The sequence below is a fragment of the Camelus ferus genome, chromosome 9 (assembly GCF_009834535.1).
Source record: "Camelus ferus isolate YT-003-E chromosome 9, BCGSAC_Cfer_1.0, whole genome shotgun sequence".
Lineage (NCBI taxonomy): Eukaryota > Metazoa > Chordata > Mammalia > Artiodactyla > Camelidae > Camelus > Camelus ferus.
Window position 1 is genome coordinate 7,933,827 of NC_045704.1, and position 24,175 is coordinate 7,958,001.

A 24,175-nucleotide genomic window follows, 5' to 3' on the forward strand; every position below is an offset into this window, starting at 1 on the left:
CTCAATAAAAAAACTAAATTTAAAAAGTGCCCACCTCATGGTTCATGCTCAAGAACTATTATTATCATAACATTAACATCACAAAATATGAAATAACCCATGCTTAAAGGGAGCAAAGATAATCAAAATGGGAGAATATGTTTTCTGAAAATGACATCCCCAATACCAAATTGATAGGTTTTTATAAGCAGTATAATGGGTAGTATTCTGAGAAGTTAGGACAAAAAGATGGGGTCTGCCCTTAACTTGAGAATATGGGCTTGGGCTAGTCACCTGACTTCCCTGCACTTAAGTTTTCTCATCATTACATTGAAGGGGGTCTCTGTAGTCCTTTAAAATACTCAAGCTCTATTATTCAAAGCATAATTTTGTTGTTTTTAAGTTATTATAGGATATTCAACTTGAATCTGTTTGACAATGTATCAAAACTGCCATCCCTACACATAATGAGATGCAATTAATGAATTCCATTAAAAGGAATACCATTTAGTATACATAAGTAAAGAATGATAATTAGATATACATTCACCTCAAAAATTTTTACAAATAAGATAATATAAGCAGGCAATACAAAAAAGCATCTGTGCTGCGTCCAGCAGAGCTCAGGACTGTGTCTGAGGACAGGCGACGCAAGACTTAAGAAATAAATACACAAAGCAAAGAGCAAAGATGGGACCAGAGGACTCAAGATCTCATGGATCTAGAGCCCCGAAAGCCTAGTCAGCATCATATTTATTAGGGGTATACAGCTTAGAAAAAAATGCGATCAAAGAGGTGGGGCTTTAGATATTCCATGCGATAAGCTAAATTCTGCTTGCTGGTTAACTGATTAACTTCAGGCCGTCCCTTCCAGGAACAATCACCCTCCTCGGGGTATGCAAAATTTCTAAATCTATCCCGTTATTGCCTCCAGGACATCTTGAGATAGCAAACAGTCCCCCTGAGCTTAACCGCATGCTTTCATGCCCGAACAAAGTTCTGTTAATGGATGATCTGGCTTTCCAGGACCATCCATTGTTTTACCCTAAGGAAATATCTGCCCTCCTTCGTGCCCTTACGGTCTCAGGATTTCTCCTCACAAATTTTCTTTAGCATAATACGCGCTATAGGTCATCTACAGCATAAAACATTAAAACAAAGCAAGCAAGTGTGAATATATTATTTTAAGCTCATGGAAGTTTAGGTGCAGCTTGTTTTCTAGCTGCTTGTTGTCCAGCAGCTTGCTTCCCAGCACATCTGTAAAGCATTATTCTATTCATATAAATTTCTAAATGAGACAAAAAGAGAATGGCTACTATTAGTGACACACATTTAAGGTGGCAAACTGGAGAACTGTAAGAGAGTAATTTGAGTGAAACTCTGTATGGTGTCCTCTGAAGTGGAAGGGGGAATATGCAACTGGGCAGGCTCGTAGCTAAGACGGCTGTGTACCACTTTATAGTTGGGGGGCAGTGACTCAGTATTAACTTACATTTCTTCTCCCGTTTTCATACATGTATAATTCAATGAGATTCTTAAGAGTACTGCCTAAAGACTACTTACCTGTGCTTCCCATGTAACCTGTCTCCACGCAGAGAGAACAGCCCAAGAGCTTCTCAGGCACATAACTGTCCCTTCTCACTTAATGCTGCACAAACACGGCCATTATTACGTCCTTTATCACCATCTATGACGTTTTCCTGGTTATGAACTTATCTATAGAAGTTTACAGTGTTGACTACTTTGTGTCTGACATATACTGCCATTGAAAGTATTTTTTTCCATTAAATTCATCCATGTTGTCGCTTGAAAGCAGCAGTTTTCATCCCTGGTTTTCTTCCATCTAATGACTGTTTCATTGTTTATGTAAGTGTCTTACAGATGACTGTCACTTCGATTAATTCCAGTTCCTGGGTATGATGAAACCGTCGTTAAACCTTTGTGTATATATATTTTAGCATAAGAAAACACTTATTTCTTATGACTATCCCTTCAAAGTGATTTGCTTGGGTATAAAATGTAAATGTTTTAAAATAATCTGGAATATTTTCCTCAGACTGTATATAAACATTAACTCAAAATGGGTCTTAGGCCACAATGTAAGAACTAAAACCACAGAATGCTTTATAAGTCAAAATATTTACAACGTTGGGTTGGACAAACTCTAAGTATACAGATAGTACACAAAAAGAACACTTAAAATAAAAAATCAGTTTTGGTTTACATCAAGACTTAAAATATCTATTCTTCAAAAGACACTGCAAAGAAAATAAAGATGAGGCAATGTCTGAGACACTGTTTGCAAAGCACGTATCTGATAAAAGGATTGGCATGCAGAATACTGAGAAAGGAAAAAAAAAACCAATTTCTTACAACTAAATGCTGAGAAGGAAAAAAAATGAACAAAGGATTGGGACAAATAACCAATGATTAAAGAATGACCAATGAACGTATGAAAAGATGCTGAATCCAGCAATGCCATTTAAAAACCACAGTAAGACAACTACACCCCTGCTAGAATTTCAACAGTCAACAAGACTGACGATTCCAAGTGCTGACAAGGATGCAGAACAACTGGAACTTCCATATGCTGTTGGAGAGACTGCAAACTGGTACAGCCATCCTGGAAAACAATTCGGCAGCTTCCTTTATAGGTAAATATATATACACCAGAGGACACAGCAGTTCTAATCCTAGATTATACATAAGTTAAAGTGTTTCCATACAAACATCACCACAGTTTTCTTCACAATAGCCAAAACCTTGGAAAAGTTGTCCATGAACTGGATAATGGGTGAACAAATTGTAGTATATCCAGAAAATAAAATACTACTCAGTTACAAAAGGAAAAAAAAAACAAGGAACAACATGAATGAGTATCAAAATCATTATGCCAGGTGGAGAAGGAAAAAAAAAAAAAAAGACCACATGTTGGGTGATTCCATTCATTTGATATTCTGAAAAAAACACAAAAATGTCAGGAAAGAAAATCAATCAGTGGTTCCTACAGCTGGCATTTGGGAGAGGAGTTTGCATGATGGAACATTTTGAGATGATTCACATCTTCATGGCAGTGGTCACAAAATTGTATACTTATTTGTCAGAACTCATCAAAACATATACCCTGAAAAGAGAGATTACTGAATATAAGTTATACTTCAATGCATAAGGAATATTTAATTAAAGTTGAAGATAACTCAGTGATGTACCTCAGATGCTCTCCTGCATTTGTCCAAAGAACATGGAAATGTTTTTTAAAAAATGGTCAGAATACTATAAAAAATTTTAATTTATTTGACACTAGGTGGAAATCTTTGGGTGGCAGATTTAGCAATCATAAGCACAGACATCCGGCATACCATTTTATAGGCTGAAAATATCAACATCATAAAAGGCAAGTTGTAGAGAACCACAGCGGTGGGCCAGCACAGAGCCCACGGGGAGGTGCACACTGGGGGTGCCAGCATTTAGGAAGACTAACAGAAATCTTCATCTGAACCTCCTTCAGTGAGGAGCAGTGGAGTTCCAGAAGTGGAGATGACAAGTCCAGAAGATACCAGACTTCTGAGTAGCTGGATCCTCTGGTGACCTTCGTTTACTTTATGAGCATCTAGATTTTCACCTCTGTAGAGCAGAGCTGCTTAAAGAAAATTAGTTGGAAGACTGATGAAGGCAAGGATTTGGCTACTCTTTCTTTTGGTGACAAAACTGAAATGTGTTCAAGCTGAAAAAAAAAAAAGAAAAGAATCATATGAAGAAATGTACCTCCAAAACACTATACATGCCCAAGTACCTTAAAAACTCAAAGAACTGCCCCCCTACACACACATAAACCAAAACAGACACAAGACAGAGAAATGATAACCAAGGAAAAAAATCGACATTTAGTCCCAATGTGTCAGTAACTACTTTAAATATAAATGGCCTAATATATCAATTAAAAAAGAGATCATCAAAGTGGGAGGGGGAAAAAGGCACCCCTCTATATGCCACCTACAAAAAAATTTACCTAATATATAATATAGGTAGGTTGAAAATAAAAGAGATGGACAGGACATATTTCACAGAACTAGAAAAAATCATAATAAAATTCATATGGAACCATCAAAGACCTAGAATTGCCAAAGCATTACTGAAGAGAAAGAAAGAGGCTGGAGGAATAACTCTCTCAGACTTCAGACAATACTATAGAGCTACAGTCATCAAGACAGCATGGTATTGGTACCAAAACAGACATATAGACCAATGGAACAGAATAGAGAGCCCAGAAATGAACCCACAAACTTTTGGTCAACTCATCTTTGACAAAGGAGGCAAGAATATACATTGGAATAAAGACAATCTCTTCAGCAAATGGTGTTGGGAAAACTGGACAGCAGCATGTAAAACAATGAAGCTAGAACACTCCCTTACACCATATACAAAAATCAACTCAAAATGGATTAAAGACTTAAACATAAGACAAGATACAATAAACCTCCTAGAGGAAAACATAGGCAAAACATTATCTGACATACATTTAAAAAATTTTCTCCTAGAAGAAATAAAAGCAAGAATAAACAAATGGGACCTAATGAAACTTACAAGCTTCTGCACAGCAAAGGAAACCAGAAATAAAACAAGAAGAAAACCTACGGAATGGGAGAAAATTTTTGCAAGTGAAACCGACAAAGGCTTGATCTCCAGAATATATAAGCAGCTCATACGACTCAATAAAAAAATAAACAACCCAATCCAAAAATGGGCAGAAGACCTAAACAAGCAATTCTCCAAGGAAGACATACAAATGATCAAAAAGCACATGAAAAAATGCTCAATATCACTAATTATCAGAGAAATGCAAATCAAAACTACAATGAGGTATCACCTCACACCAGTCAGAATGGCCGTCATTCAAAAATCCACAAATGACAAATGCTGGAGAGGCTGTGGAGAAAGGGGAACCCTCCTACACTGCTGGTGGGAATGCAGTTTGCTGCAGCCACTATGGAAAACAGTGTGGAGATTCCTCAAAAGACTAGGAATAGACTTACCATATGACCCAGGAATCCCACTCCTGGGCTTGTATCCAGAAGGAAATCTACTTCAGGATGACACCTGCACCCCAATGTTCATAGCAGCACTATTTACAATAGCCAAAACATGGAAACAGCCTAAATGTCCATCAACAGGTGACTGGATAAAGAAGATGTGGTATATTTATACAATGGAATACTACTCAGCCATAAAAACCGACAACATAATGCCATTTGCAGCAACATGGATGCTCCTGGAGAATGTCATTCTAAGTGAAGTAAGCCAGAAAGAGAAAGAAAAATACCATATGAGATAGCTCATATGTGGAATCTAAAAAACAAAAACAAAAACAAACAAACAAAAACAAAGCGTAAATAAAGGACAGAAATAGACTCACAGACAGAGAATACAGACTTGTGGTTACCAGGGGGGTGGAGGGTGGGAAGGGATAGACTGGGATTTCAAAATTGTAGAATAGACTACACTGTATAGCACAGGGAAATATACACAAAATGTTATGATAACTCACAGAGAAAAAAATGTGACGAGTGTGTATATGTCCATGAATAACTGAAAAATTGTGCTGAACACTGGAATTTGACACAACATTGTAAAATGATTATAAATCAATAAAAAATGTTAAAAAAATAAAAATAAAAAAAATAAAAAAGGGTAAAAGAGATGGACAAAGATAAACCATGCAGATATTAGTAAAAATGCAGCAGTGGCTGGCTATATTAGTATCAGGTAAGGTATACTTCAGAGCCAAAAAAATTAACAGGGCAAAGAAGGATGTTAGGTACGTAATGATAAAAGGGTCAAGAAACCACGAAGACATAGCACTGATAAATGTATATGCACCAAACAAGAAAACATTCAAATACAAAAAGCAAAAGGTAATAGAACCAAGAGGAGAAATAGACAATTTCACAACTATAGTTGGGGATTTCAATACTCTTCTCACTAGATACAAAGTCAGCAAGGATATAGAACATCTGAGTAACACCATTAACCAGTTCAAGCTCATAGACATTTATACAATGTTTCACCCAACAACAGCAGAATATACATCCTTCCCAAGCAACTAAACAACATTCAACAAGAATGTCGTGTATGGGCCATAAAACAAACCTTAACAAATGTAAACATTTTGAAATCATACAGAGCATGCGCTCAGAAATAAAAACAGAAAGGTAACAGTAAATATTCCAAACACTGGAAATCAAAGAGCATACTTCTAAGTAATCCATAGGTCACAGAGGAAGTCTCAAATGGAATCAAGAAATATTTCAATTAAGTGAATGTGTAATTAAAACATATGAAAATTTGGGGGATGGAGCTCAAACAGTACTGGAAAGGAAAATTTATAGAATTAGAAGCTAACAATACAGTAGTTAAAAAACCTCAAATTAATAATCTAAGACACCATCTCAAGAAACTACACAGAGCCAAATAAAACCAAAGCAAGTAAAAGAAAGGAAATAATAAAGGTCAGAGAAGAAATTGAGAAACTAATAGAGAAAACCAATCATATAAAAAGCTGGGGGTGGGTTGGTGCGCATAGCTCAGTGGTAGAGTGCATGTTTAGCATGCACGAGGTCCTGGGTTCAATGGCCAGTACTTCCATCAAAAAAAAAATTAAAAAATTTTTAATCTGTTCTTTGAAGCAGTCAATAAAATTGATACACATCTAAAAAGATTAACAAAGATAAAATGAGAATAGACACACATTTCCAATATCAGGAATAAAATAGGAGAAATAATCCCAGATGTCCCTGTCATGAAAAAATGAGGGGATATGTAAAACAATTCCACGGGCTTAATTAGAAAACTAAGATAAAAGGGAACAAGTCCTCCAGAAGGGCAATCTATCAAAACCCACCCAGCTAAAAAATACCCCTGTACTGATTAAATTAAATGAATATGTAACTGACAGCATCCCAAAGGAAAGATTCCAGGCCTAAATGGTTTCACCAAAGAATTCTACCAAACATTTAGAGAATAAAGCTAATTCTAAAAAATTTCATCCAGGAAGGAAAAAAAGAGAAGGAATACTTCTTAGTTCTTTCTGGGAGGACAGCATGACTCAGACACCAATACTAGAACAACAACAAAAAGAATTACAGACCAGTATGTTCATGATTTTAGACATAAGATTTCTCAACAAAATACTAGCAAAAGGAATGCTCATACATACATACATACATACATATATATTTATACATATATTTATATAGTTATATTCCATGATCTAGTGAGGTTTGCTGCAGAAATGCAATGTTGGTTCAACATTCAAAACCAGTTACATAATCTATATCAACAGGCTACAGAAAAAAAAAATATGATCACATCAATTGAAGGAGAAAGGCAACTGACAAAATTCAACACCTATTCATAGTAAAAGCTCTAAGCAAATGAGGAGGGAAAATTTCCAAACTTAAGTTCTGAAATAAAGAACATCTACATAAAAACCCACAACTATCATCTTATTTAATGGTCAAGAAATGCTTTCCCCTGAACATTAAGAACACGACAAGTGTGTCCTCTTTCACCATTTCTACTCAACATTGTACTGGAAATTCTAGGCAGTACAATAAAGACAGGGAAAGGAAATAAAAGGGATACATATGAGGAAGAAGAAATAAGATGCTCACTATTTCCTGATAACATTATTGTTTGTAAAGAAAATCCTGAGGAATCTACCAAAAGAACAAAACAAAACAAAAGCCTGGTCTAATAAGTGAGTCCAGCAAGGTCATAGGATACAAAGATACAAGGTCAACATATAAACATTATATTTCTCTGTTAACAGTAATGATAATGTGCAAACTGAAATTTAAAACTCAATACCACATATAATGACTCTTAAAAAAATTTCTGAATAAAAATCTGACAAAATATGTTTAGGATCTGTATGCTGAAAATTACAAAGCACTAATGAAATAGATCAGAGGATCTAAATAAATGGAGACACATACCACGTTCATGGAATGGAAGACTCAACATAATAGAGACACAAAGTCTCACCAAAATGATCTGGAGATTAATATCTATAAAAATCCCATAAGATGTTTTATAAATACAGACAAGCACATGATAAAATTTACATGGAAAACCAAAGGAAACATTGATATGGAAAGCTAAGTAATTTTTTAAAGAGAATAAAGAGGGAATCACTTTACCCAGTTTTAAGGTTTAATGATAGCTACAGTATTCAAGATAGTGTGGTATCAGCAAAGGTTTAAACACAGAGGCCAATGGGCTAATATAAAGAAGTAAAAACACACCAACATGAATATGCCCCACTGACTTTTCTTACCCAGTTCAGTTCAGTGGAGGCGGGATAGTCTTTTCTATAAATGGTGCCAGAACAACTGAACATCCTTGGGCAAAAAACACAACCTAAACTTGACATGGTAATACAAAAATCAGCTCAACATGGATCAAGACTTAAATGTAAAAGATAGATTTTTAGGAGAAAACATTCAGGACCTAGAACTTGCTGAAAACTCCTATGACAAGATTTGAAAAGCATGAAGAGAGGGCTTAACAATAACGCCATGGATTAACACAACAAGAACGCCCTGGCCTACAACGGCAACACAAAACTAGACATGCGGTCATTTGAAAGGCCCTGAGGAGGGTTCAAAGTGAATACATGATTTTTATACCTTTCTGGACATATATTTTCTTAATATGAGGTAATACTATCACATGTTCCCCACCCCCGCCAAAAAAATACCAAGGGGGGAATTTCAAAATATCCTGATAAAAGATACTAGTCATTAGTCATTACACTGGGACTAAGCTGATGGTGAAAACTGTGGAACTCACATGTACCTGCACACACGTTGCCTTCTCTGTTAAAATTCTAGTCACTTTACTTGATGGCAAATCTTCACACAATCTTTTGTATGATTAAAACAGATTCCTCCTCTGTGTTCTTGTTTTTAATGTAATCATTATTCTTCAGCTTAATTTGGCTCTGTGTTTTATTTTGTTCTGGCTCTAATTTGACCCCTAGAAAACCACTGAGGTGGACGTGAAGAAGCCTCTCTGAAGAGGAATCCAAAGGAAATCGTGGTCAGAGGGAAGACCTGGGATTCATCTGGGAAGGTTGCACAGTTAACACTGTCATCCTCACCACACAGAAAATAAAGAAAAAATAAACAAACAAGTAGATCAAGTATGAGTGTTGCGTGATTAAAGACACATGAAGAAATGCTATGATTTTTAAAAAATCAAAGTCTTAAATGTGCAGTAAAGTGTGCCCATTCATGTCCAATTTTACCTCCTTAAATATGAAAATATTTCAGCACATGCTTAGCATGCACGACGTCCTGGGATCAATCCCCAGTACCTCCATTGAAAAAAAAAGCATTTGAGTCGAAGTCTTTATATTCCTCATAAAGACATATGCTACTCAAGGGTAGAGACAACGCTGTGGAAAAAAGGCGGTTTTCAGTATTTTCAGACATACCCTCAACTGTCTAGTTCTCCTGACCCTGGACAGCAGTGCGTGCACGTAAGACAGATAAAGGAACAAAGCCCTCTGATCTCTGCAACAACACTCCCCTTGCCCCACATAAGCTAAGGGAGGATCAGCTGCCACAGGCTCATCACGGAAACCTGAAAGCTGTGTTTTCATTTCTTTCTTCTCTTCTGTCTCCTCCTCTTTTGTATAAATATCCCTGAGACCATTTTGCAGCGTAAACAAAGGAGAAAGACATGGCTGAAGGCTTTGCTAAGTGCACAGTAAAGACTGGGTTACTCTCCTGGGTGGATTTTCAGATACAGAGTAAGATTCGGGGCTGATTCTATCTCTAACGTGATGCTAGATGACAACTGACATCCTGCAACGGGCTTTCTCACAGGAAAGGAAAATGAGGGCTTTCTCTTTGGTATGAACGACCAGATTCTGAGTAAGATGCTTCCTCTACAGCAAAAGACTTTCCCCAGTGGTCACATTCAAAAGTCTTTCCCCAACAGTTCTTACAGGCTGACTGAGGTCTGCCCACTTGTGAAGGGTCTCCCCACATCGGTCACGCTCACGGGGTTTCTCCCAGTATGAACCCTCTGATGCTGAGTGAGGGAGGAGCTGCGACTGAAGGCCTTTCCACACTCACTGCACTTATAAGGCTTCTCTCCGGTGTGGATGATGGCGTGGCGAATGAGGCTCGTGCTCCAGCAGAAGGACTTCCCACACTCCATGCATTCGTAGGGCTTCTCTCCACTGTGGATCCGCTGGTGCCTGGTGAGGCCGGACCTGCGGTTAAAGGCCTTCCCACACTCCGTGCACTCATACGGCTTCTCTCCAGCGTGGATGCTAATGTGTCGAATGAGGTCTTTCCTGGTGCTGAAAGCTTTCTCACATTCTTTGCACTCAAAAGGTTTCTCCCCAATGTGGGCCCTCTTATGCAGGATAAAGGTATAGCAGTAGGTGAAGGCCTTCCCACATTCAGTGCACACGTAGGGCTTCTCTCCGGTGTGGATGATGGCGTGGCGAATGAGGTTTGCCCTTTGGCAAAAGGCTTTGCCACACTCCATGCATTCGTAGGGCTTCTCCCCACTGTGGATCCGCTGGTGCCTGGTGAGGTATGACCTGCGGTTAAAGGCCTTCCCACACTCCGTGCACTCGTAAGGCTTCTCTTCCGTGTGGATGCTGAAGTGTCGAATGAGGTCTGACCGATTGCTAAAGGCTTTCCCGCATTCTTTGCACTCGTAGGGTTTCTCTCCAGTGTGGGCCCTCTTATGCAGGATGAAAGTGGAGCAGTGGGTGAAGGCCTTCCCACACTCACCGCACACGTAGGGCTTCTCCCCAGTGTGACTCCGCTGGTGCTGTTTGAGGTGGGACCTGCGGTAGAAGGCCTTCCCGCACTCGAGGCACTTGTATGGCTTCTCTCCAGTGTGGATGACATGGTGTTGGATGAGGTCTGTGCTGTCACAAAAGGCCTTCCCACACTCACTGCATTCGAAGGGTCGCACTCCAGTATGAATCTGCTGGTGCCAGGTGAGGTGTGACCTGCGGTTGAAAGCCTTCCCACACTCCACACACTCAAAGGGCTTCTCTCCGGTGTGGATGATGTAGTGTCGCAGGAAACCCGTCTTGTCTCGGAAGGCTTTCCCACACTCCTTGCACACAAAGGGCTTTTCCCCAGTGTGGCTCCTGTTATGCAAGACTAAATTGGAGCGATGGGTGAAGGCCTTTCCACATTCACTGCACTCATAAGGCTTCTCTCCGGTGTGGATCCGCTGGTGCCTTGTGAGGTGTGACCTGCGGTTGAAGGCCTTGCCGCAGTCCGTGCACTCGTAGGGCCTCTCCCCCGTGTGGACCATGTGGTGCTGGAGGAGGTGTGTGCTCTTGCTGAAAGCTTTCCCGCACTCCGTGCACTCGTAGGGCTTCGCTCCAGAGTGAACCTGCTCATGTCGAACAAGGAAGCAATTCCTATTAAATACTTTCCCACACTCCTCGCACTTGTGCAGGGGTTGCCCCTCATGTATCAGGGGGCCTCTCCCTGACCCCTGTGAGTCTCGTTCATGGAGAACGTCTCCTGGAGAGACCTGCTGCCGCCCAGGCCTGCAGAGCAGCCCATCATCTGTCCCTAAACCATCACGTTCAGGGCTCACTTTCCCAGGGAGCTTCTCCCTCAGGGGCTCTACCCTGGGTCTCAAGCGGCCTTCCTGCATTTCAGATGACTCATTTCGATCCTTGGTCTGTCCCAAGCGGGAGTCCCCTGAGGCTCGCTGAGTCAGCCGTTCCCGGGGTGAGACCTCCTCAGACAAGGGCAGGCCAGGAGGGGCAGGGTCTGCGGTGTCAGGTTCTGCGCCATCACCTGGAGGGAATACAATGTACAGAAAGGCTTCTCAGTGACGACAACATAGAAGAAACTGAAGCCACCGAGTCAGTGAGATCAGGAAGGGAAAACAGTGGCTCTGTACCTCCTTGGTTTCAAATCTCTCAAACCCAGGTTTGAAATTTCTTCCTTTTTGGTTCTTGGATTCATGAAATTTTTAGAGGGGAAACTCAGAGGGAGAGCATGGCCAGCGGATAGAATGCCTGGAGACTAGAGACAGGACAGACAGTGATGATGACACTGTGTGCTGAGGCTGCTCAAAGGCAGAACATCTCAAGGTGCTACATGAAGCTGGCGAAGCGGCACCCAGTGCAGCCTTGATGGAGACGAGGGGGTCGGGGAGGCTTCCCAGATGAGGCCAGACCTACTAAAGCAGTAGAAGGTGCAGCAGGGAGAAAACAGGAGGCCCTTTCAGGCCTTGGGAGACAGAACCAACACAGGCGCAGAGTCCTCCAGGATCAGGGGACTGCCATGCAGGAGAGGAGCGCCCAAGATGGGACCAGTGTCCTTACGAGGAGAGACACGAGACAGCTTGCTTGCTTTCTCTGCCACGTGAGGACAGGATGAGAAGGCTGTCATCTGCAGACCGCGACGCAGGCCAGTCCCCCGACACCAGGTCTGCCAGCACCTTGATCCTGGACTTCCTGGCCTCCCGACATCTGAGAAATAAATGTGTGGTGCTTGAGCTGCCCTGTCTGTGGCATTCTCATCACCGCAGCCCAGACTGAAGAAGACAGGAGGGTGTGAGTAATGTTCTCATTGTGGAGTTCAGTGATGTTAAGTGTATTATTAAAAAAACAAAAAAAAGAATGAACAAATAAATAATTTAATTAATACAATCAATCAAGGTCACTCATGAATCAGTGATGACAATGTACCATAAACCAAGGTTTATCACTGATGAAACCTGTACCTGAGGTCCACTGTGGGTCTCAGCAGTCAACACTAGTCTATGCTGACAGCCTGAACGGGGTTCTGAGCTGAGGGGGCTCCGAGGGCATGAGATCCGACGAGGTGCTGGACACGTGCTATATGCTGACGGAATGCAAACGTTCATGAAGCTGACCTCTTAAGATTCTTGCACCACACAGCATGTGAGTTACCCCTCATTCGGAAAGTGCAAGAAAATCATAGCAAGTGGGAGGTGTGGAACTCAAGTGCAGATGTCTCTTGCAGGAATGAGGTGGCTCCTCCAAGAAGACTGATTTTACAGGGAAGGCAGAATCAATGGCGGTGAGAAGCCAGTGGAGAGACAGAAGCATTTTCTATTTCCTTTCCCCAAGTATGAGACAACTGAGCGTATTTTTATATTACAAAAGAGACAGAAAAGGAGAGAAGCAGCAGCTTCCTGAAAAGGTGAGGTCTAGACCCCGGTGCACGAACTAGGCATGGTTAGGGCGAGATTTCCTCAAGAGAGAGGCGAGGAGGGAAGCGACACAGGGGAGGGATTTGATGAGCGTGCACGGGTTTAAGGACCAGCAACACAAGGACGCAGGCTCTGTTATTGACATGAAAATGTGGAGGCAGCAGTAACCGTCTGCTGAGACGCCAGTGGTGCGGGGTGGGGAGGTTTGGAACAAGATCTCTGTGTCTGTGCGGGCCAGTGTGGGAGACATGGCAGACCAGAGGCACAGAGACGTGGGGAGACCACCTAGGAGTGTGTTGGCATTGCACAGGCAAAAGCTGAAAGCCTGCACTGAGAGCGTGGGGAGGGGTCTCATATAGGTACTGGAGGTCATAGGCTCAAAAGACAAGCATGAAACATCCACTATGGAAAACAGTAAGGAGGCTCCTCAGAAAAATAAAGACTTACCCTACAATCCAGCAATCCCATTCCCGGACATACATGCAGAGAAGACTCTAATTCGAAAAGACACATGCACCCCAATGTTCATAGCAGCCAAGACATGGAAGGAACCTAAGTGTCCATCAATAGATGACTGGATAAAGAAGATGTGGTATATATACACAATGGAATACTACTCAGCCATAAAAAAGAATAAAAATGCCATCTGCAGCAACATGGATGGACCTGGAGATCGTCATTCTAAGTGAAGTAAGCCAGAAAGAGACAGAAAAATACCATATGATTATCACTCATATGTGGAATCTTAAAAAAAAAAAGACACAAATAAACTCATCTACAAAACAGAAACAGACTCACAGACATAGAAAACAAACTTATGGTTACCATTGGGAAAAGGGGTAGGAAGGGATAAACTGGCAGCTTGAGATTTGCAGATACTAACTACTATATATAAAATAAACAACAAGGACCTACTGTACAGCACAGGGAACTGTAGTCAATACCTTGTAGTAACCTATAATGAAGCAGAATATGAAAACAAAAGAAAAAAAAATACCTTGTCAAACATATGCCAGGCACTGTATGGTCTTGGTGACTTAACAATGGCAAATAAAAACTAAAGTTCCCACCCCCCCCCCAAAAAAAAAAAAAAGGCGTGCATGCAACACAGACAGGATCTGGAGGTGTCTGGAGGTGGGTGGTGGAGGTGGAGGGGCGGAGGGGCTGTCTGCAGCCGCCCCCAGCCTTCTAACCCACATGGGAGGTGGGAGGAGTGGGCAAGGTCTTAAGGCCCCTCTTAGGCCTCCTGGGCAAGGGGCACCTTGAGGTTTACGCAGACAGGAGGGACAGGAAGACTCGGGCAAAGGAGTGCTCCCCAGTGCCTGACTGGCACTCGGGGCGTGGGCAGACGGAGAGGGTGGGAGAGGGTGTGGTACAGAGCACAGCTGGTCAGAAGGCAATGCACGCCACTGTCCTCACTCAGTAGGACTCATACCACGACCGAGTAATACTAACAGCTTACTTCTGGGGGGTATCACATGACGCTGTTTTTGTCTATTGTTTGTTTTATCGATATTATTGGTTGCGGGTCCAAGTCATCAAGCACCAGAGCGTCTCCTAAACCTTGTGTGGACTAAGCTTCCTTTTGCTGCCAGTCGCTACGGGTCAGGCCCAGCGCAAAGAGGTTTCCTGTACAGAACTATCACATTGTCCAACGACCGCCATTTTCCAGGAACAGACTGCGTGCACAGACTACACTCACCAAAACATCTGCTCCTCTCCTGGGACACACGGCTCAGCCTCACTCCCCAGCCCCAGGCACCCAATGACAAGGCCGAGTGTCCGGTCACTGGAACAGGAGGGGAACAGTGTGATGGGCATGGGTGTGGCACCTGCCTTCTTCTCTCCCCTCCCCTCTGCCAGCTGGGGGGGGGGGGTGCCAGGACAGCCCGGCAAGTCTCATGGTGACGACAGGAGGTACCCATGGGAGGCACAGTGCCCACTGACCACATGGTCCTTGGTGTAAGAAAAACACTCTTCATAGGCCGAGCCACTGAGATTTTTGAACACGCCTGTTAGCTTGGCTGGACTTCCCTGGCCACACTTAGATCCAAAGGCAAAATGGAATCACACAGCTTCCCCAAGGCTGTGTGACTGTCACATCTAGTTTTCAAGGCCAAGCACATGGAACCGAGAGCCTGAGCTGAACCTAATACACTCGCCACCTCCCAGGGAGCAGGGAACAGCGTCACAGGGCTGGAGAGCATGAGGCAGAGGGAATGCAGATTAAAAGGCTCCGTGGACCCCTCTAGAGTAGAGAGGCCACAACAAGAATATTCTCAAACATTCAAGAGGCAGTGGTCGCCCTGCTGTCTGCAGCTGCCGGCACTCACCTGCGCAGAGGCCTGGGGAGAGGCCTGTCTTCGACGTCCGTGACCCTGGGCTGTGCTCCAGTGGGTAGACCAGCTCTGGTTTGGGCAAAGAACAGCCTTTTCACAGAGAAAGAAAGAACACGGGGATTTTAGTGAGAAGAAAGACACCTTTCAATCTAGATTGGACTGCAGGATTTGGAAGAGAACTCAAAATGCAGCTGTTCCCATCTCTGCGAACAAAATGCTGCGACTGGGAAACAAACTGTTAAAAGCACTGTCGTTTGGCCCCAAAGACATGAGTGCTGGCTGCGTAGACAGCGGCAACTCCCTCTGACCTCCATCCCACAAAACCCCAACGCAGCTCACACGCGTTTCCTGAAGACGTTTTCTAATCCATCCACGCCAGGGGCCTCAACCTCCCTGGGTGTCAGCAACACCTAGGGTGCCTAGTTGCCCCAGAGCAATTCAGACAGATGAGGCCTCTGGGATGAGGCCTGAGCATCAGTGGACTTTAAACACTCCCCAGGTGACGGGAGCCAATCCGGCAGGCTAGTAAGCCCTGGTCTCCATTGTCCCCCAGGGGCGTCCCTGATCTCTGGCCGTCTCAGGCAGGCAGCCCACGCCAGCCACTCCGAGTACAGAGAAAGCTTTATTCCAGGAAGCGCAGAGCAGGGTCAATGAGGCACCCACAGCTCCTGTCGTCTTGTTGTGTGTTTGTGTGTGTGGTTTTCCCCTCTATTTTTTTTTAAATGGAGGTACTGGGGATTGAACCCCCAAATGAAAAATCCCCTTGGGCTTCTGGCAGCTGGGGGAAAAAGAACCATTTCTGAAATACACCAGAGCACTCTGTTCTCAACCAGGACTGCCCGCAGAAGAAACTAATTAACCAGAGCCTGAACTGCTAGGGTTTTATCAGAGCCTGGCTGACTTGGGAGACAGGAAATACACAACTGCAGTCAACTCTGGCCATCCTGTCCTACCTCAGTGAAGGCGATAAATACTGAGAAACACTAGGGAAGTTCACAGTCCAGAGGCACAGGGTCACTAAAAGCCTGAGAGCGAACCACAGAGCTACAGAACACGCTCTCGCTCCCCCACCTTGCCACTACGTTTCTAACGGCCCACTTACAGCAGTTACTTTTTCCTGGTACATCCTGTCCAGCTATCAAGAAAAAATTAGGAATCGTGCTGAAAGGCAAAAAACACAGTTTGAAGAGACAGAGCAAGCATCAGAACCAGACATGTCAGACATGCTGGAATTCTCAGATCAGGCATTTTAACGACAATGATTCATACACTAAGGACTTTAATGGACAAGGTAGACTGCGTACAAAAACAGATGGGCAACCTAAGCAGATAAAGGGAAACCCCAAGTAAGAACAAATGCCACAGATGAAGTAACACTGAGGAATGCCTTTGGTGGACTTATTAGCAGACTGCACGGGGCCAAAGAATCTCTGGGCTTGCAGCTGTATCAACAGAAACCTCCAAAATTGAAAAGCAAAGAGGACAAAGACTGAAAAAACAGAACACAATATTCAAGGACAGTAAAACTACAAAAGTGTGATATACATTTAACAGGAATTTAAAAAGGAGAAAAAAAGACAGGAAGAAACAGAAGAAATACTTGAAACAATAATGACTGGGAATTTCCCAAAATGAATGTCAGACACCAAACTACAGATGCTAGAAGCCAAGAGACACCAAGCATGATAAATGCCCACTGCCACCACTCCCCACTGCCCGAAACACACGTCTCATAATATCATTTAAAAACTGCAGAAAATCAAAGATAAAGGAAAAAATCCTGAAGGAAGCCAGAGGTAAAAAAAAACACCTTACCCATAATAGAGGAACAAAAACAAGAATTACATCTGATTTCTCCTCAGAAATCATACAAGCAAGGAGACAGCGGAAAGAAATATTTAAAATGTTCAGAGAAAAACCTCACCAACCTTGAATTCCACACCCTGTGAAATTATCCTTCAAAAGTGAAGGAGAAATAATTTCTCAGAGAAACAAAAATTAAAATCTGTTGCCAGTAGACCTATCTTGCAAGAAATGTTAAAATAACTTCTTTAGATAAGAGGAAAATGATATAGGTTAGAAACTCAGACCTAAATAAAGAAAGGAGGACTATCAAAGGAGGAGTACGAGAAAGTAAAACTAAAACTTTTACTTGTCTTGAGGGGAGGGTATAGCTCAATGGCAGAGCACCTGCTTAGCATGAACAAGGTCCTGGGTTCAATCCCCAGTACCTCCATTAAAAAAAACCTAAAATTAAATTTTAAAAAAAAAGAGCATAAACATTAAAAAAACCTATTACTTTTCCTAACCAATCTAACAGATAACAGTCTGTTCAGAATAGTAACATTAACTGTGCATTCAGTTATGCTTATGTATATATCTTACACACATACATATACCTGTGCTTAGATATATAAGTGAAATGAATGGCAGCAATGGGACGAAGGATGGGAGGCAGGAATTAAGATTACTTCGTTATAAGGTCAACAGAAGACTTCTGGAACTAATAAGCAATTATAGCAAAGTTGCAGGACACAAGGTTAATGCACAAAAGTTGGTTACTTTCCTGTAGACTACCAATGAACAAGCGAAACTCAAAAAACACACTACCATTTACATTAGCACTTCCACAAGATGAAATACTTAGGTATAAATCTAACAAAATATGTACAAGATCTGTATGAGGAAGACTACAGAAATCTGACGAAAAATCAAAGAACAAAAGCAGTGGAGAGACATTTTATGTTCATGGATGGGAAGAATCGATATTGTCAAGATGCCAGTTCTTTCTAATTTGATCTGTAGATTCAATGCAATCCCAGTCAAAATCTCAGCAAATCGTTTTGTGGATATCCAAAACTGATTCTGAAGTTTATAGGGAGAAGCAAAAGACCCAGAAGAACCAACACAATACTGAAGAAGAACAAAATGGAAGGACTGACACGACTCAACCTCGAGGCTTACAATAAAGTTACAGCAACCAAGACAGTGTGATATTGGTGAAAGGTCAACGGAACAGAACTGAAAGCCCAGAAACAGACCCACGTAAGTACAGTCAACTGCTCTTTGGCAAAGGTGCACGGGCAAGCTGATGGAGTAAAGCCAGTCTTTTCAACAAATGTTGCTGGAACAACTGGATGTCTACATGTTAATAATAATAATCAAACAACTAATTTTTATAAGGTGTAACATATGCCAGGGACTGTGCCAAGCAATTCAAATATGCATTTTAAAAAAAAAACCTGAATTATGTTAATGCACTAATTTAGAAAAGAAATTTAAAATATTGAAGCTCCTCATTCAGGAACAAGGTGTCTTCACAGAGCGAAGTCTTTTTCAGGTCCTAAACAAAGTGTTACACTGTTATATGTTGTTCTTCCTGTGGGCCTTGCATGAAAAATTCTGGTTTAGGAACTCCTTCCAGCACCCACATGAAGCACACGCTGCAATAAGCACTATCTTAGAGACGAAGAAACAGGGGTTCGGGCAGATACGATGATTTGCTGAAACTAGACACGCTGAATGGCTGAGCCAAGACGAAAGCCCAAGTCCCGTCATCTCTGGCATCTGGCCTGTTGAACTGCAGGGCCACACAGCCCTGCTCCAGGAGATGCGGATCCAAGCGTAAGGCGAACACCACGAGGACCAGGACGGCGATGACACCGTTAACAGTGGTGACAGCAGGGGCCGCAATCGCTAAGCCTGCGCACAGCAAGGCGCTGGCAGGCATTGTTCTGGGCCACTGACCCTCACGACAGCCGTGCGAAGCAGACACCACACCACCTCCTTTTACCTGTGAGATAACTGAGGCCCAGGAGGGGCAGTAAGTTGCCCAGGAACGTAGAGCTCATTAGCAACAGAGCAGGGATTAGACACCCGGGGTCCAGCACCAGACCCAGGTTTCCCAAGTGCTACACTAAGGAGGGAACAGCAAACACTCCTGCGTGGGGCCCGCAGTCTCAGACCATGTGGGAGGGGACATGAGCAGAAGGACTCAATCCTCAGGAAACAGGGCCAGAGGAAGGGGCAGACTTGGTGAGGCCAGAATTCAGCATCTCATGAACCACTAAAAATCAGAAATTGGGAATCTTCACAAATAGTGACATCTGCACAAACATCAAATCTCATTTATTCTTACCGACATTTCACAAAAGAAAGGACTTGTACCATCAAAAAATGCAGGAGAGCTTTTCACAACCAAGATGTGTCTTTTTAGTTGAATGGATGAAGCTTTATGAGGGACTCACGGCAACGGCCCCATTTTCCTTACTTGCTGAGGACCGCAGGCTGGGAGAATTAAATGAGTAGGGCGTGAATAGAGAAACAAGATAAACGCAACAAATAGGAAGAAACAAAGATGACGAACGTGTGTGTCTCAGAGAGCAAGGTCTAGGTGGCCACTTCCCTCTGCAAAACGGCTTCAGCAGAAAGTGCCACTGTGAAGAGTGACACTGAGCAGATGCACAGAGAGGAGGCAGAAAAAGAGGCCCGGGCCCCAGGGGGAATCATGCTCTTCGGAGCTGCTACACCAGCCCCTCAAGGAGCCCGCTGGGACGCCTACCTCTGGGTTCTGCGAGACACCCCCGTTTCCTCCCAACACACCTTCTTCCTTTGGCTGTGACCAAAGGCTAACTGTTTCTTGCCCAACCGTCCCTAAGGGAGAGACAAGGGGACCACAAAGGAAGAGGTGAGTCCAGAAAACAATGGAAGCTGTCGGGCTACAGAGCCCAGCTGGGCCTGGAGCCAGAGGGTGGGACAAAGGAGGTGACAGGGCCCCCATGTAGTGAGCCAGGGAGGCCTTACCCAGAGACGCCAGGAGCCCGCAGGTCTCCAGCATCACCTCCTGGTACAGGGTCTTTTGGGCAGGGTCCAGATGCCCCCACTCCTCCCGAGTAAAAGTCACGGCCACGTCCTCATAAGTCACAGGCATCTGGAAAGTCAAATAGAGGCAACTGTGTTGGTCTGGGGGCTGCTTGACGGAGTCAGAGCCCATCGCTCTCCACGGCAAAGATGCTGAAAGACCAGACACCCCCTGGACGCTGAGATTTGTGCGGGACTTAAGGAGGCAGATTCTGCTTTGGGATGACAGCAGTGTAGGAGACAGAGCCTCCTATGCGGGAGCTGGTGGAGAAGACACAAGGTTAGGACCATCGTGACAACAGGACATGGACTGCGAGGCACAGAACGGTAAGGGCGCCAAGGCATCAGGAAAACGGGGAAGAGTAACATAACAATAACAGTAAAAATGATAGAAAGTAATCATTACAGCAACAGTACCGAGACTCACTGGTCCTCACTGTGTGCCTGCCTCGTACTGAGCGCTTTAAAGTCACTGAAAGCCCCTAGCTCTGATGTCGTACTCCTGAAGTTTGAATCCAAAGTCTTAAAATCAACACTTGACTCCTCTGTGAACCTGGGGACTTCATTTCTCTGAACCTTGATTTCTGAATCAGTACAATGATTCTCACTTAGCAATAATACTTATGAGAATTAAAGAAAAATTACACTGGGTGACTGGCCATAGCCTGTGAGGTCAATGCCATCATCATCTTCCCATCAGTTAGGGGACCTGAGGTCCAGGGAGCTCAACCAGTTCACCAGAAGTTTATATGCGTTATGATCAGAGGCAGGATTTAAACTCAGGTCCCTCTGATCTGGGGTCTATTAGCAAAACCCTGACACTCCACCATTAGCAAAGTGAAACCACATTTAATGAAGATGTGAAGCATTTTAAATAAATTTTGCAGGTCCCTTCATTTCAGCTCCCACTGAAAACAGTTCTGCAGACACCAGCAGAGGAGCAGACTCATTATCATCCAACTGGGGGGGAGGGCGGTGGATGGGGCAGGGTGGGAGGAAAGGGAGGAGGGAACTGTCTGGGAAGTGGTAGGGCCTGGACCAGCTCCGGCTGCCCTCTGCACCTTGGAGACTCCCAGGGAGACTCCACAATAAGCCATCACTTTTTTTTTTTTACTACCTGAGGTCTGACAGCACTATCCTGGGGGAAAAGAATACTTCATGACCAGGGAACAGGAATTGATGAGGACAATGGCGGCTGTAGCCAGGAGAACAAATGCCTTTGGCCACGATTCCTGTCCTGGCTGACAGCAGGATGAACATTCAGGCAAATGACCAGGACATGCCTCAGCAGATGGAGGAGTCTGGGGAACCCTGGCAATCACACAGGTCCTCTGGGAACTCCTTAAACCACCAATATGTCTTTTTTTTTTTCTGGTGGATGTACTGGGGATTGAATACAGGGCCTCCTGCATGCTAAGCACACACTCTACCACTGAGCTATACCCCACCCCATACCTTGAGCTCACGCTCAAGACTGCCTATTGAAAGGAAGCCCGCTTGCCTTGCAATGTTTACTCACCTCCAGGCCTCCCTGCCCACAGTTCACACAGAAGAGGGTAAAAATACAGGCTGTGGTGGTCGACATGCTGGTTAATTTCTGCTACTTAAGAGCCGCTGTGAACTCGAGCAGGTGACGAAATCTCACTGAGCCTCAAGCTGTTCTTGCGCAAAACTGTGATCATTACAGAACTTAGCTCTGAAGAGCTGAGGAGCAAATGAGGTGGTACATTATGCTTGCCTGTCAGCTAACAGCAAGACCTCAGTGAAGGTCAGCTCTCTTGTTCTTTTCTTATTGTTTTCTCTTTGGTCCCACAACATCCTGAACAAATTCAACCTTGCACTCTTATTCAACCTTGCTAGGTTCCCTACACAAAATGCCAGAAGATGGGCAAACAGGAAAGGGGCCATTTTAGGCTGCTAGGAAAGGCCTCGCCAAATAGCTGACGTCTGCGCAGAGGCCAAAAGGATGTGAGAGGAAGGTTCTGCAAAGACACAGGAACAGTATCCCGGGCAAAGGCCAAAACAAAAGCTGGGGGGTGGGGGGGGGGGTGACAGAGAACTTATCACCATCAGGTTGTTGCGTCTGGAGAACATAAGCCAGGGAAGAAGGGAAGGTCAGAGGAGGTCGGCCGGGAGGATGGGGGACCGGCAGGTCTCGGTGGCGACCTGGAATTGTAAGCATCATTCATCCTTTCTACACCCGTCACAGACCCGACGCTGCTATGAGACGGCGGATAAAATGACAAGCCAGCTTCACTTGTAAATAAACGACAGGACAAAGAGAAACCCAACGGCTCACTTAGCCTCCAACCTGACCAGGGGCCCTCTCGGAATCAGCCGAGAAGAGAAGCAGCCACGTCAGACACATGGTCCACTCACCCGCACCGGGCACATCCATGCCGCCGCCATCTGGAGACCCTGAGGACAAAGCAGGGCTTGGAGGGGCGGCGACAGAGGCAGCTCCAGGATCCAACCGACGGCCGCCCCGTCCCAGCCCGGAGCCGGGAGCCCTCGGAGGTTTCTCCGGGTGTAAACCGCGCACGAGGCCCAGGCCGTCACGTCCCGGCTGCGGAGACGGCGGTCGAGGCCCCAGTGGGCGCTCACGGGACACCGCCGTTACGGAGGCCCGGGGGCGGATGTCGGGCTCGTAGAAAGCGGCGGAGGTAAGACATAACCGGCTCACCGGCCTTCCCAGCTCCCTCCCGGAAAACGCGCCCGGCCCGCCGCTCACGGCCCCACAGCCTGGGAGGACCCACTGGGCACAGACAGATGACGCAGGTCTCGGAGGGGCCGGAAGTCCCGCCCCCAACACGCGGGCCGCAGGAAACGCCCCTGTCCTGCGACGTCATTAGCCCGGCTTCGGCGCAAACGCGCGGCGCTCAGCCTTCTGGGTAATGTAGATTTTTCCCGACAACCAACCAGGTGTGTAGGACTTTCTAAGACGGTCTTCTCCCACCTGAGAGCGCAGGAGGTTCCGGAAGCTGCTTCAGACTCGCCTCTTCACAGTGGACACCACCCCGCGGAACCAAGGAGAAGGGACGAGACCAACCCCGTCTACGCCTGGGGAAGCGGAGGCTCAGGAGGCAGACCTCAGCCTGGGGTCAGGGCCAAGAGCAGCTGTTGCTGAAAGATCACCCATCCCTGACTACACGAATAACTCAGAGACAAGGCCTTGGAGCTTAGAAGAAAAGAGGCAGCGTTACTGCATTGCTGGGCAAAGGGGACTCTCAGCAGGCTAGTGCCTTCAAAACTGTGAACCCAATTAGGGTTGGGCTTAGTGATTATATAGTGAGCACATTGGGGCATAAAAGAGGATATTAATTAACCAAAGTCTCTAATAAATCTTCCTCCGAAATCTTAGCGTGTCTCTCTGCTGTTATGGGCTGTCTGGTGGTCTGGAGGGTTAGCAGCCCATGAGCTTCTCTGTCTGATCAGACGCATCAAGTGCCAGGAGGAACTTTGGAGGGTCTGATCATTCTCCTGAGATTAATGTCTTGTGACTCCCTTCCGGGGGGAATGACTCAAAATCCAAACATGACTATAAATTTCAATTATCAGAGTAAGGTAAAACAAACAGGGAAGTCACTAGCTCAAACTCTAACAATGGGCTTGGGGCTGGGAGCAGTGAACGGTCAGTCAGGCTTGCTGACCATTTTAAAAGCAAAAGCAAACAGTAAGTATGTGGCCAAGAAGTAGTTAGCCTAAGTGTGGCCATTTTATCATTTCTCCTTCCCAATGGCGCAGAGCCTGATCTGCGGCTT

At 44.4% G+C, this 24,175-nt stretch overlaps 1 protein-coding gene across 14 annotated transcripts; it reads right to left on the minus strand.

The window, feature by feature from the left end:
- Window positions 1-669: 669 nt before the first annotated feature.
- On the minus strand, window positions 670-23,477 carry LOC106729688 (zinc finger protein 543-like). Of its 14 annotated transcripts, none has more exons than XR_004322828.1 (6): window positions 22,794-23,202; window positions 20,358-20,484; window positions 15,549-15,644; window positions 12,362-12,508; window positions 9,476-11,828; window positions 670-3,703 (listed from the first exon to the last, which is right to left on the minus strand). XR_004322828.1 is itself a non-coding variant. In XM_032487505.1 (6 exons), the coding sequence occupies exons 1-6, from the start codon at window positions 22,821-22,823 to the stop codon at window positions 3,699-3,701; spliced, it is 2,112 nt and encodes a 703-aa protein (XP_032343396.1). In that variant the 5' UTR covers window positions 22,824-23,202; the 3' UTR covers window positions 670-3,698. The 14 variants fall into 14 exon arrangements, 12 of the variants coding, with proteins under 12 accessions (XP_032343396.1, XP_032343392.1, XP_032343393.1 ...); XR_004322827.1 differs by having other exon boundaries at window positions 8,836-11,828; XM_032487505.1 differs by having other exon boundaries at window positions 10,122-11,828.
- Between the last annotated feature and the right edge of the window lie 698 nt (window positions 23,478-24,175).

Bases quoted from the DNA above. Each gene is read 5' to 3' on its own strand.
- LOC106729688 (XM_032487501.1), bottom strand. From the start codon at position 22,823: ATGGCGGCGGCATGGATGTGCCCGGTGCGG. The intron at 12,509-15,548 runs GTGAGTGCCGGC...TTTATTTCTCAG, and splicing joins CTCCCCAGGCCTCTGCGCAG to ATGTCGGGAGGCCAGGAAGT. The intron at 3,704-9,991 runs GTAAGAACTGTT...TTTTTTTTTCAG, and splicing joins GGGCAGACCTCAGTCAGCCT to CTTGAACACATTTCAGTTTT.